Raw genomic sequence first — 13608 nt, forward strand, 5'->3', positions numbered from 1 at the left:
AATAATTAATAATAAAATAAAATTATTCATATCGAAAAATGAATAATTGGTGCAAAAAAAATGATTGTCTATTAAAATTTCTGAAAAATGTTTCTGAAACAATCGATATAATAATATTTTAAATATTTTAAGGATAATTTTTCGGCATTTATGAATGGCGCAAATTTTTCTTTTAAACAAAACGAAATTAGCAGTTAGGAATCGAATTTCAGAGAACTAATTCGTAATTATTATTGCACACATTTCAAAAATTTTAAAGAAAAAAAAACTCTAGCTCAAAAATTGAAGGCCCCGGACTTAATTTTTCTGCACTAATTATTTGTTTTTAGACATATCCAATCGATCTTCAATGAATGAGAAATCTGACTCCAATCGCCCATGACAATTAAAACTCATAGTAGTCTCTCCTTAAAACCTTTAATAAGTTTCATTCAGCACGAAACGACAGAAAATAAGTCTGAATGAAATAGTCTCCGAAATGTTGGAAAAAATGTAGAATTATTATTTATGAAGGAAAATTGAGGAATAATTAGGCTTTCAATGTTTTCTCATATTGTAAAATTTATTGTGAGTGAGTATTCTTCACAATTACACTCGATTTTGGCTTCTCAATACTGATTAAATACGGTGCTCTAACGAAGCTGTTAGATACGCTCTAGAGTGCATAATTCATCTCTAAAAATTTCCATCCAGTAGAATAAGATTTACCCCAAAAAATGGAAATTACGTGTGCCCAAAAAAACTTGTTTCCCTTGCAAACATTTCAAAGTGTTTTCCCAGAGGATTTTGATTATCATTCCCTGCTAGATATTCATTAAATTTGTTTAAAAACATTCTTCACTCGTGAGTATCTTTCGCAATTTTTTAATAAGTAAAATTCAGTGGTGAGTAATTCGAGAAGCAAATGCCTGCAGTTCTTCTCTTCGATTTCCTTCACTTAAAAAAAATTCTCTCAACATTTTCTCCCAAAACCAGAAATTACAATAGTTGTAAAGTGACGATTATTTTGAAAATATTGTCAAAACGATGAGCTCCATTGAAATTTATCAAGAGACCTTTTTGTAGGGAATTCAAAGCAGTGCCTACAACTCGAATTTTGAAGAGTAAAATATGAAATAAATTGCGAATAAAAGTTAATACGAATAAAAACATTCTGATTGAGTTTGTGCTCAATCGGCAGTCTAGTATTATTGATAAGAATTAATCTACAAGTGCAAGAACAACGCAGTCTCATGAGGAACTGAACTTTTCGAGATTAGGGAGAAGATTAAAATAAATAAAAAATCTGAAAGAATCAGAGAAAATAAATAAAAATTCCATGCTCAATATAAAATCCTGATCAGTGTCAGAATTTTGTAATAAATAATTTATGCTTCCGTTTGTCTGAAATGACGTGTTATATGGAAACATTCTAGTCTCTCAAGCGAGACAACTATTGTTTAAAAAAATAATTGAAGAAATAATTCGATGGATCATTGACTACTTTTTCACCAGTGAAATGCTTTTCTACTTTTCTCAAATTTCCGGACATTCTCGAATGATTTTATTATTTAAACTTTGCAGCCATGAATTTCCCACGGAGGCGTTTTGACCCATCATTTATCAATCATCAATCGTTAAATTATCTCGTAAATAAATGGTGTTGGCAAAAAAATGTGAAGAGCAACGAAAAAAGTCTTCCGACTGTTCCCCTAGACCCACAACTACCACACGCCAAGAAGAAAAAATTTCTTCTACTCTCGCGTCTTTACTCGCACCAAGAAACTTATGCCCGTAAATTTTCAAGTGCAAAATATCTTCTACTCCGAAAAAACTTCCATCAAAAAATTGTGTACTTGTCCCAAACACGAGAACAATATTTCAATGACACGAAAGTGATTTCTCAAACCAAGTCTAGTTGAATTAATTAATTCAATAGTTTTTAGCCTCAAATTAAAAAGTATTTTTCTAAAACCGTTGTTTTTTTCTTCATTGCCGATACGACCAAAATAACTTGTACCTCCAGTCCTCCCCCACTGAATCCCTCGATCCTCTTGTTCTACTCAACACAATGTCATCTACTACACCCCAACTATTAAAATTTGTACAATAGGAAAGGCGCCAGCGCACTTCAAACCTACATCTGCATTCACTAGAAATAATCCTACAACGATTCTCAAATATCTATCACAATGTCCCCAAGTGTCTCCCCCTCAATCTAAAGTAAGTAAAATCGTAATTAAGCACTGTCTCATTACTCGTCACTTAATAAATAATTTATATCTTTGTATCCTCAATTCTCTCATTTTTTTTTTGATTCTACTAAGCTAAACTGTGGAACTCTGCAACCTAGAGGCAGCCAGAATTTCCTCCTCGATGTTGACGTCGAGGAGTATGTCCATGCCCTTGATCCCTTGCTCGCTGTACTTGTGGAATATTGGAATTGCTGTCTGCCAGATACATCTATTTCTTTTTATGGATTCAACGAGGCAATTGGCAACTGGAAATAATGCTGATAAATGCGTAAATAATGGCAAGACTAAATTCGTGATGAATTGGACCTGGAGATCGGGTATTGAGGCTTTCTCACGGTCCATCATCTCTATTGGTGCTGTTCCCATGCTTTTTTCCAAGTCTCCTTGGGAGAAAAACTCGTCATAAATTTGTTCCTGAAAAAAAAATAATGAAAATTCAACACAAAGCATAGCATAGCATTTTATTATCCTCATAACTTGTCAGGATATTAAGGAGGGTCACACCACTTTTTTTAAGCACCAGAATTATTTGATGAAAACTTTCGACGATTTTTTAAAAATTGCTTCTTTATTTAAAAAAAGTGTAGGCATGAAATATCATTTCATTCTTCATTTTCCAATAACGTTCTTTTTTATTTAACAGAAAGCGTTGAGTGATTTCAAATTCCAACCGATTGGTTTTGCGGAGGTCATATGGAATAAACAAAAAAAATTCATTGAAAAATATTGAAAATTATAGAACTAGTGCAAAGCATAGCACAGCATTTTATTATCCTCATAACTTGTCAGGATATTAAGGAGGGTCACACCACTTTTTTTAAGCACCAGAATTATTTGATGAAAACTTTCGACGATTTTTTAAAAATTGCTTCTTTATTTTAAAAAAGTGTAGGCATGAAATATCATTGCATTCTTCATTTTCCAATAACGTTCTTTTTCATTTAACAGAAAGCGTTGAGTGATTTCAAATTCCAACCGATTGGTTTTGCGGAGGTCATATGGAATAAACAAAAAAAATTCATTGAAAAATATTGAAAATTATAGAACTAGTGCAAAGCATAGCACAGCATTTTATTATCCTCGTAACTTGTCAGGATATTAAGGAGGGTCACACCACTTTTTTTAAGCACCAGAATTATTTGATGAAAACTTTCGACGATTTTTTAAAAATTGCTTTTTTATTTAAAAAAAGTGTAGGCATGAAATATCATTTCATTCTTCATTTTCCAATAACGTTCTTTTTCATTTAACAGAAAGCGTTCAGTGATTTCAAATTCCAACCGATTGGTTTTGCGGAGGTCATATGGAATAAACAAAAAAAAAATCATTGAAAATTATTGAAAATTGTAAAACTAGTGGGGATTTTACGCGTCGAAAAAAACGAAAAATGACGATTCGGATAAATATTTTCATCAAAAAAATTTCCCCTCTGCAAGCAAAGTGGGGGATACATAATTCTGGGAATTTTATTCCCCAACAGTAACTGTGGTGTCTTGTACAAAGATTGGACTGTATAAAAAATAATGAAATAAAAAAAAATGATTTTCCACTCACAGCAGTTTTCTTCGAAGTCTTCCAATCCTTAGTCTGATCACTGATATCACAGCACGTCATAAACATGGCATGCAGGAGCTTCTGATGGCCCAGATCATCCCTGTTGAACCCACTCTTCACCATTTCATCCTGCTCATCCATGGTCCTGAAGTGTGATGCCAAGTCAGTAGCTAAAATATTATTTCTCAGGAGATCCAGAGCCTCGCTGTACTCCTCACTGGCAAGATTCTCAAAAATATTACAACCCTCGGTGTTGAGAATGCACATGGACTGTGCTAAATGATGTCTCTCCATTACCGAGCCCTCAGAGCTATACAAACTGGCAAGAACAGTTCCACACTGGGTTTGGAATGAATTATTGGTCCCTCGGTGGTCTATATCGTGACACAGCCCAGACACTAGAAAAACAAGTGCCTGGAGACGTGTGAAGTACTTGTCCTCCACTAAATTCAAATTTTTTATCATTAGATAGGCAAAGTGGGCTACGGAAAAGGCGTGAATCCAGTTGTGATATGGAGCGTCTCTGTATCCTTTTTTCACGTACAGGATAAATCTGGAAGAGAATAAGTGAATGAAAACACTAGAGAGCGGGTTTTGTGGAGAATTTAATGAGCTACGAAAGACGTCCCACGACATTTCTTTATGGAGATTATGGTTCTGCAGATATTGCGGAAATTTTCCCCATGGGATAGGTGAAACTCTCAGAATTTGTGAAAATCCACTGGAGAAAATATCAAGAGACCTTTTTCGTAGATCGTGAAATTTTTTTTGCAATATGGAAAACTTGATTATTTTTATTGCAAAGATACGAATTACAAAGATATTTGCAAGAGAAGTGGCTGTTTGGTAAAAATACAAATATAGTTAGGGATTTATTTTTGATTATTTTGCACATATCTCTGAAATTACTAGATTTAGAATAAAAAAATTCAATACTTTTCTCTAAACCTACTAGTCTCGAAGATATATACCAAGTGAAATGTTTTACCTGAATTGAACTTCATTTGAATTAAAGTAGTATGAGAATAAACATGACGAGGAAAAATAAATTCAAAAAGCTCAAATCAAAAATGATTCACCATTGATAATTTTTCCCGTAAATTATAACGTGAATGAATGTTAAAAATTGATCCATCAACCTCTTTGTTTAATTATTTTATTAAACAATAGTCTTTTTTCAAATGAATGTATGTGTTTACCAACTTAAAATACAAATATTTGTCGAAATGAGTAAAAATATTTCAAATGCAGATGAAAAATCAGAGATTTAATTAATTCAATTGACCATTATAGGTGGATACTATTTTCCCAGTTAAAATTATCCTGTTAACAATAAGAAAAAACTCAATTCACTTTGAATCCATCATAAATTACCTTGCTAATGTTTTTCGTTTTATCTTCCACGACTTTATGAGATCTAGCTCATCAAACATTTTAAGTACATAACATGGTGTGTGCTGATGAGGGATATTTCTCGGGGGAAAATGAAACTTGTCGAAGTCCTTGGGGCTGTGATCATCCCTGCAGTTTAGTAACGCCTGAACTGCCTCCTCTTCCACCTTAAAGAATTATGGACAATCGATTAACTTCAGCCCCTCGAAATTTGTGGGGTTCTTTTTATTATTAGTTGGGGGAGTTTATTACCTGCTGGAGTTAGCAGAGCAGGCGTATGAAAGAGGAAAAAGGAGTTAGTAAATACTCAAGAGGAATCATCTGATTGTTCTGGGTAATTTTGAGCATTTATAAATTTTTCAAGTGGTAAATAACAAGATTTTTTACTTTTTCTAGCATTATCTGTGGAGTTAATACCCCGAGAAAAATATCAGATGACATTTCTCGAAACATGACTATTCAGCAGAATTCAGAACACTTTTCCTTTTCTTTTTAGTTGAGAATCAAAAAACCCTTAAGGATGTTTATCTAAAATCGCAAGTACTTAAAAAAAAATTGACTTCTTCAACTGAGGGATAAAGATATTTCTTCACTTTGATACAATTTTCAATCCACCAACCCATGCGCTTATATGGAACAGAATCATTCAAATATTTCCTCTTTTTTCCCGGGTCCCCCAGATTTTTCTCTGGCCACTGGATTGAGTATGATTTTACCCATTAACTTCTATTTTTATTTCTATTTTTAGAGTCGTCTAGTCGATGAATTATCAATTTGAACATGAATATCACAAAGCCCGTGTATAGGGAAAAATTAGTTTATTCATTTCTGCCGAGACTATTGCGATTAATTTTTTTTAACATTAGAAAAGTCAGTTTTATGTGTTCTGCTGTCAGCCGAAAAAATTACACAATTATCCTTGACCATATAGAAAAAAACATTTACCGACAATTTACAGACACTGACTAAACATCCTTAAGAAAGTCAAACAAGCTCAACCCTCGACTAAAAACACCAAAACCGCGGTCGTTGCCATACAAAAAACGTCTTTTGATATTTCTCTCAGAAACTATGAGTTTCAGATTCGCAAGATAACGCGTGTGAGTGAAGTTTCAAAATTTATCGCCTATTCTCTACCACATTACGGGCACACTCGAATGATTTACCACTCAATCAAACAATTACTGATTAATTTACCTTCATGTGATACATCATCAGTTCGTTGCTGAGTTTACTCCTCGCCTGGGAGTCCTGAATTTTTTTATAAACAATGCTGTGCATTATGGATACTCCACAGTAAATGCTGAATGCCGTTGCAACTTCCTCGTCGCACACGTCAAAATATAATCCATTCATTTTGTTGCATAATTGAGCAACGCCTAATTGAAAAATAATTAAATGAATTATCGTTATAACAGGAATTATCAGTTACTGTTGTAGCACGAGTTACGGATTCATTTGAATTGTGTTAAATATTCATTACCAATAATTCCATTTTCATCACGAATAGGAAAACACAGGATATTCCTCGTTTTGAATCCTGTTGCCTCATCAATTCCACTGTAGAAAAGTGGATGTTCGTAAGCATTTCGAATATTGAGCAAGTTTCCAGAGGTGGCGACGTGGCCGGCTATCCCCTGGCCCAATGCAATTCTCATTTCCTTCAAAATATAAAAAATTGACTAATTAGAAAAAGCGGAGTGCAAAATTTTCAGGCCGAATCGAAATAAAAATAATTCACGAGGAAAGAAGTAAAATGGTTTGAGTACCACAGGAAATCCATACGACTCAATTCGTTTTGCTTCCGAATAAATTTCTGTAATCCCTCCAATTTCATGAATTTTTCCATGAATATAGATTTTAATAAGCTGTATTCATTGACACCAATTAAAAGTCTATTTTTCAGGCAGATTCGAAGAAATTGATATTTTTCCAAAAACATTTTTTCAATGATCACTCAAAATTTTTTTATCAAAATGGAATTAGTCATGGCTCGATAAATTCATAACAATACTTTCATAATTCTATCAAAATATGATGGGGGTCACACAATTCGTTGTTGAGTTTGAAAGAGAATTTGCAAGAGAAAATTGGGTTTGCCACGATTACTGAAAGAATCATGAGTAATATCAATTCAGTAGCAAAGTGGTAAAACGGTTCAAGTCGATTTTAACTATTGGCTAGTTTTTAGTGAATATCTCGGCATCTAAGGGAGATAGCTAAATTTTTGCCTCGACCTTTTTTGTAGCACTCAATTTGCCCTAGAAAAAAGGTTATTACGAAAATTTCATTATCTCCTTTAGATTCGGAGATATTCTTCCAAAACTCAACTAAGAAACAAGTCGACTTAAATCGTTTTACCACTTCGCTACTGAATTAAATTCGGCCAGTTGAAAAATGGTGAGAACAGCAGTATTATTTTTATCAAGTTACACAATACCGCCATGAGCTTTTTATATAAAAATCGATATCCCTATTAAACTCAGGTACTAGTCTATTGTATTGAATATTCATAATGACTTTATTACTCATATTGATTCATAGTTCTGACTCATTCCTGACAGAACGAAATAATACGCAAAATTTTCATGACATTTCAATTGGTGACAGTACTATGACATGAAAAAAATAATAAAAAATAAAAAATAGAAGAGAATAGCGAAATAGGAATAAAAAAAAGAGAACCCATTCGGAAGTATATTACTAATTTACTAGAAAAAAAAACGTTAAACGGAGATTTAAAAAATGACAAGATAAAAACAAGTAAAATTGAAGGAAAAAATTAAAATGAAGACGTTGAGAAGACAAAAAAAAATAGAGAATGTGACAATATGACAGACAATTCTTTTATTCCGAACCAAAAACATTTTTCCTGATCAAAAGATTCTCTGTTCCTGACTTAAGAAATTATGGAGATAAAACGATTGTCAGCCAGACTTCCTCAATGGAAAAATCTCCGGCTATTCTTTCAGTCCGGAGGAAAAATGGAGAACATCACGAGAAAGCGAGGAAAAAGAATTGAGAAAGCAAACCTTTGGAAATTACTCATTTGGGAATACCTCGGAATCTGAGGTACACCAAGGGGAGGTAGATTATTAACGAATAAAGGCTGTTTAATTAAACAATATACTTCGCCTTTGATTACCACGGAAATTGCTTCATTAGGAGAGGAAAAAAATTTTCTACCACGAATAAGATAATTTACTGAATTATAGGTCTTTCCACAAGGGAAATCTCCATCCTGAGAAAAAGTAACATCTGATGAGGAAAATTCTGACAATACTTTTCCACGTTTCATTAAAAAAAATCATTCATCGTTAATAATTTTTCCCGTGAATTCTAACTTTGATGAGTTTAAGAAATTGATCCACCAAATTCAGTCTTCAATTATCTTTTTAAACAAGTCTCTCGATTCACTAGGAAAGTTTGCATTTGTTATAAAAGCCTGACATTTTTTCTCATTTTTCGAGATTTGTTTTAGATTTTATTCTCCTGTTTCACCTCAAAAAGTTCATTTCCTCATAAAACTCTGTTATTTTTACACTTCTGAATTAATTATTATCAAAAATACTAGACTGCTGATTGAGCAAAATATCAACCTGAATTTTCTATTCCTAAAAATTCAAGTTATGTTTGTGCTACGTTGAATAAAAAATCCTTTGTTTTAAGTGAGAGGATTGCAATCACATCGTCATTTCGTTCTATTGGAAAATTAATCTCTCCCAATTGAGTATTGAATAGGCATAGATTTTTCCAGACTAAAATAAGTATGCGAATGCTGGCAATACCATTCCTTGTTTACACAGAAAATATTAATTCTTAGAACCAACAAAATGTATTCTTGGGCCAATAATTTTTCGTTTCAAAGCATTGAGCAAATGTTTGAGACTATTTTACGTTTCTATTAGTGTAAGATAATTTTTATAATAAACTGTGAATGCAGGATGAAGTTTTTTTGCTTACATCACTCGTTGAAACTCCATCGAAGACCTTAGCAACGAGCTCGTGGTGCTCATGATCAAGTAAAAATAATGAACATCTTTCGGCGTTTGTTAGTTTCCTGGCTTTAACCATTATCTCCCTCAATAAATCAGGCAAGTCACCCAAATGCATGAAGAGTTTTCTAGATACAATGAGGAGATCCTGACACTGCAGTTTTAATCGTGTCTCCTCTTGACACCTCAGGGTACTCAGCAAGAGTCCGAGGCAGTACCTGCAATACATCAAATTCATTCAAATCAATCAATCTCAATTGCACGACTTATGATGTCCAAGTACAGTAGAGACTTCGTATAAGATACCTCTCTATAAGATACCTCGTAATCCGAGCGCTTGAGGCCTACCCCCACTCTCGGTACTTTTATCGCCTCCCGAGGGTTTATGTGTCGTGGGCTTCTTATAAGATACCTACGGCCCCGGTCATTTTTCATCGGGAAGAGAGTAGTTATGAGGATCAAACGGTGTTAAGGGTCAAACGGGAGGGACGAACGAAGTGATCATGAGGGTCTAATGACCCTAAGGGGGGGTCACACCACTTTTTTCAAGTAATGGAAACGTACATCGATTTTTTTTTCACTTTTCCCATCGAAAAATCGTAATTTTTCGTCTGTGATTATTCTCGAGTCCACCAACAATCCCCCAACATCAGCTGCCATTCTATCACGCGGGGTTATGTTTAGAGAGAAAAGGGAACGCGAGCGATACAAATTCAAAACATTAAACACATATAAATTGATTAGTTATCGATATTCATTCAGTAAAAATGAAAATTTCATTGAATTTGGGCGCAACGAGCGAGGTATCTTATTTGAAGCCCGCTGATCCCTATTTTTCTCCTCTCTATGGGCGCGCGTAGTGGGGGCATAGGAGTTCCCGGAATTCCACTCTCCTACTGTCCCTAAGGTATCTTATACGAAGCCTCTACTGTACTTTGGCTATTTTTTCTCCAGTAAAATGCCTTTCTACTTTTGAAGTCGAACATCAGAGCTATCGTTCGAGCCCCATTTGACCCTAAGTTATCAGACATTTTACAATGATTTTATTATTTAGACATTACAGGTCTGAATTTGAATCTCGATACTGAATCGTTAAAAAACATTTTAAAAATATGAAAAAAAATTTGAAAGTTTACTTTTGGAGGAAGACAATATCTTTGACCTTGATGAGTCTATCTTGAGACATCATGAGACTTTTTTTTATTCCACGAAATTCTCCGAAAAAATATCTTTCATTTTTTCAAAAAAGGCCCCGCAAATTTTCATTTTTTAGATTTTATATGATGGCTTTGGAAATACATTTGTTTTATTGGTTTGAAATTGGATCAGAGAATTGATTATTTACCTGAAGCACTCCTCGATGATTTTCGTACACTTCTCCTCGATGTCTTTGTCATTCGGATAATCAATTATACAAACAACTAGGGCAATGTGTTGTTTAACTGGGTGCTTAATTGGTACACTCAGAAATCGGTCTGGCACTGGATCAATAACAGAGTACAAGTGCTGGAGCAATTCCTGATCTAACTCGATAGCACTGACTGTCAACGATCTTCGGGTCTTCACGGTTTTGTGGAGTATGTGATTACAAACCTTTGAGAGAAATCATTGATTAATTTCTTCAATCCAATGAGCAAAACCAATTGCTTCATGAATTATTGGGGCGAGGAGATGAGTTTCTAAATTTCGTGAAGATTGATTTTTGTGAATTTCCCGAGAACTAGTGGATTTTATGGAGAACAAAAATGGCTTCCTGTCATATATCTTAAATATAATAAATCTGTTGCCCATTCTTTGGCCGATAGTTCAGGCCTCTAATTTTTGAGCTGCCGCGGGTTTTTTTTTCAAAATTTTTGAAGTAATGTGTACAATAACGCAGCTAATTTCTTTTTTTTTAATACACAAATTAGCGCCATTCGGGTGAAATAAGCAGAAAAAATATCCTCAAACTATTTAAAATATATTCTCGATTCTTTCAGAAACATTTTGCGGGCTATTTTACATAAATGGTCCATTTTTTGATTAAAAAAACAAGAAATTAGCTGTGTCGGAGTTGAATTTCAAATATCTAATTCGTAATTGTTATTGCACATATTTTTTCAAAAATTTTGAAACAAACAAAACCTCTGTAGCTCAAAAATTGTCGACCCTGGACTATTTTTTTTAATATTTCAAACGTCTGCGGGGCAAACGAACAATAAACAATTAATTTGTTGCACTATCTATTCGGTTTTAGATATACATAATCGATCTTCAATGTAAAATGACAAGTATCCTCGTTCTTTTCATTAAATAATACCTCAAATTAAATTTAACTAAACACTAATAACAAAATCAAACCAAATTCAAATAATAAATCCAATTGAAAATTATATCAGTCTTGAATTAAACCAAGCTATTAATCACAAAAACAAGAATAAATCCTTCAATTCCGGCCAAATTAATAATAAATAAACAATCATCTCACAGTAGTAAATTTTTCTGAGTGAGCTTAATTGTTAGCTCAGGAGTATTACCTGTTCGATGCAACCCTAATACTTTTCAAGATATCCAAAAATCGATTTTCCGTTACGAGTTTTTCGCAAATATCTAAAAAACAATTCGATTAATCAAAAAAAGTCAAAAAACATTTTTTATAGTCCACGAAATGCCCTACAAAAAAGATCTGTTGATATTTTTTCCAAAATCCATCTATTCCCCAGATATTTGCGAAAGTAAATCTGGAAACTCATTCCCTCATTCTCCCACCACCTTCAGTTCATTTCAGGGATGTATAAATGTTATTTCTACAGTTCCTACGGGGTTTATCGATTGCATTGGTCACAGTTAATTGGATTGATGCTAGATAATTGCTGAAAAGACAGAGGAAGCAGGAAAAGCGCAGAAACAATTGATTAATCGTGCAGCTAATGAAATAATGAAAACGAAATTGAGAGCAACAACGTACACTGTACTTCCACGAGGCTAAGCTTACTTTGTCTACACTCTCCGACTATCTGAACTGGAGATAAAATACAAATACGAGTTAGATAATAGGTGCGTGTAAAGCACAGCCAAGGGTTTTAATTGATTGGTTAATTAATTAATTACGTTTGACTGGCTTACTGGAAACCTCAGACCTCTGTCCAGTATTTTTTCACCCACAACGTTGATTACCATCTCCTCAGTTTCGGGGAGAATTGGGGCTAGGAATGATAATTTTGCTTGAGTTTTTGATTGAATCTGCAACAAAAATGGACAATTTTCTGTTATTAACATGATTTTAATTAGCGGGAGACTACTAGTTTTAAAAGTCGCGGGCTATTGGAGTGAGATTTCTCATACACTGATAGAAAAAATTGTTTTTATTGAGATGTTTCTTTCTTGGAACAAGTGTTATATACTTGAACCAATTCATAACTTTTTCAGTCTCTCAACATTTGGTGCAACTCATTTAATTTCAGCATATATAGATAGTGTTCTCTATTGTTTTGTTTTGTTTTAATAAATATTATCATCATCAGTAACCAACACTAAGCCTTCTCAGAAAAAATGTGAACGTTATGTACAGAAAAAGAAATTTATGTACTAAAGGAAATAAAATTATTAATTATTACTTGAACCAATTTCAAATAAATAAGAGCTTACGGTGAATATCAATTATTTTTTCTTGAGATACATTTACTTGAATCAAATAAAACAGTCCTCGGCGTCAAGTCACATGTATTCACCACGAAAATGGAAAATTTCTATTTGTTTTAACCTAATATAATCTCCAGTCGAGAAATTTTCTACTTTCATGAATTGATGAAAAATTCGTACCTAGGAGATGATTACATTGAGGAATAAATTGAATGTTGTTTTCTCGAATGAAGCCGATGTTTAAATTGAGCTTTCCATACATCACATTGAACGAAATTTGTGACATCCAAGTTTGTGTTGAATTGCCGTAATCTGTGGTTCTGTTATTGTAAACTAATGCGATTTTTTTTAGTCAAAAAATATAAACTTCTTTCAACTCAACGACGTCTTACTACAATCTCAAAGCTCTTTCCGCGTAACAATATTCATCCTGATTCAACATACGAAATGCTCACTTCAATTATAATTTACTTGGAACAACGTATGATCGTGTTCATTGAGATAACAACGTATTAAGTCATGAGAATAATTTTAATTTTTGAGTGAACCAACGAATTTCTGGAGTTGGCAAACTTTTGGCTAGAAAAAAATCAAAGACTCTCATTATTGCGAGAAATAAAAAAAGGCCGTGACTATTCGCTCCATTGCGTGAATCACTCCCGTACACTCCATACCTCCACGCATGCGTGAAGTTTGTGTGTTTCACGCAGCCGAATTTTCATACTGCTGTGTATTTCACGCAGTTGAAGTTTCATACTACTGTGTGTTTCACGCAGTTGTATTTTTATACTACTGTGTGTTTCACGCAGTTG

At 33.6% G+C, this 13608-nt stretch overlaps 1 protein-coding gene across 5 annotated transcripts in view; it reads right to left on the reverse strand.

Annotated features, from left to right (window-relative positions):
• Window positions 1-541: 541 nt before the first annotated feature.
• LOC107041764 (cGMP-dependent 3',5'-cyclic phosphodiesterase) overlaps window positions 542-13608 on the reverse strand; it is a 28299-nt gene continuing 15232 nt past the window's right edge. The window contains exons 2-10 of one of the 5 annotated variants that reach the window (XM_015262494.1): window positions 12281-12397; window positions 10521-10768; window positions 9144-9393; window positions 6664-6841; window positions 6378-6559; window positions 5433-5435; window positions 5163-5347; window positions 3789-4341; window positions 542-2648 (exon numbers count right to left, since the gene is read on the reverse strand). In XM_015262494.1, the coding sequence (XP_015117980.1) occupies window positions 2307-2648; window positions 3789-4341; window positions 5163-5347; window positions 5433-5435; window positions 6378-6559; window positions 6664-6841; window positions 9144-9393; window positions 10521-10768; window positions 12281-12397 (2058 nt within the window). In that variant the 3' untranslated portion in view covers window positions 542-2306. Of the gene's footprint in view, window positions 2649-3788; window positions 4342-5162; window positions 5348-5432; window positions 5436-6377; window positions 6560-6663; window positions 6842-9143; window positions 9394-10520; window positions 10769-12265; window positions 12398-13608 lie in introns of all 5 variants that reach the window. The other 4 variants (XM_015262492.1, XM_015262495.1, XM_015262496.1 and 1 more) reach the window with 4 other exon arrangements.

Source organism: Diachasma alloeum, unplaced genomic scaffold, assembly GCF_001412515.2.
Source record: "Diachasma alloeum isolate Michigan unplaced genomic scaffold, Dall2.0 Dall_scaffold_00379, whole genome shotgun sequence".
Lineage (NCBI taxonomy): Eukaryota > Metazoa > Arthropoda > Insecta > Hymenoptera > Braconidae > Diachasma > Diachasma alloeum.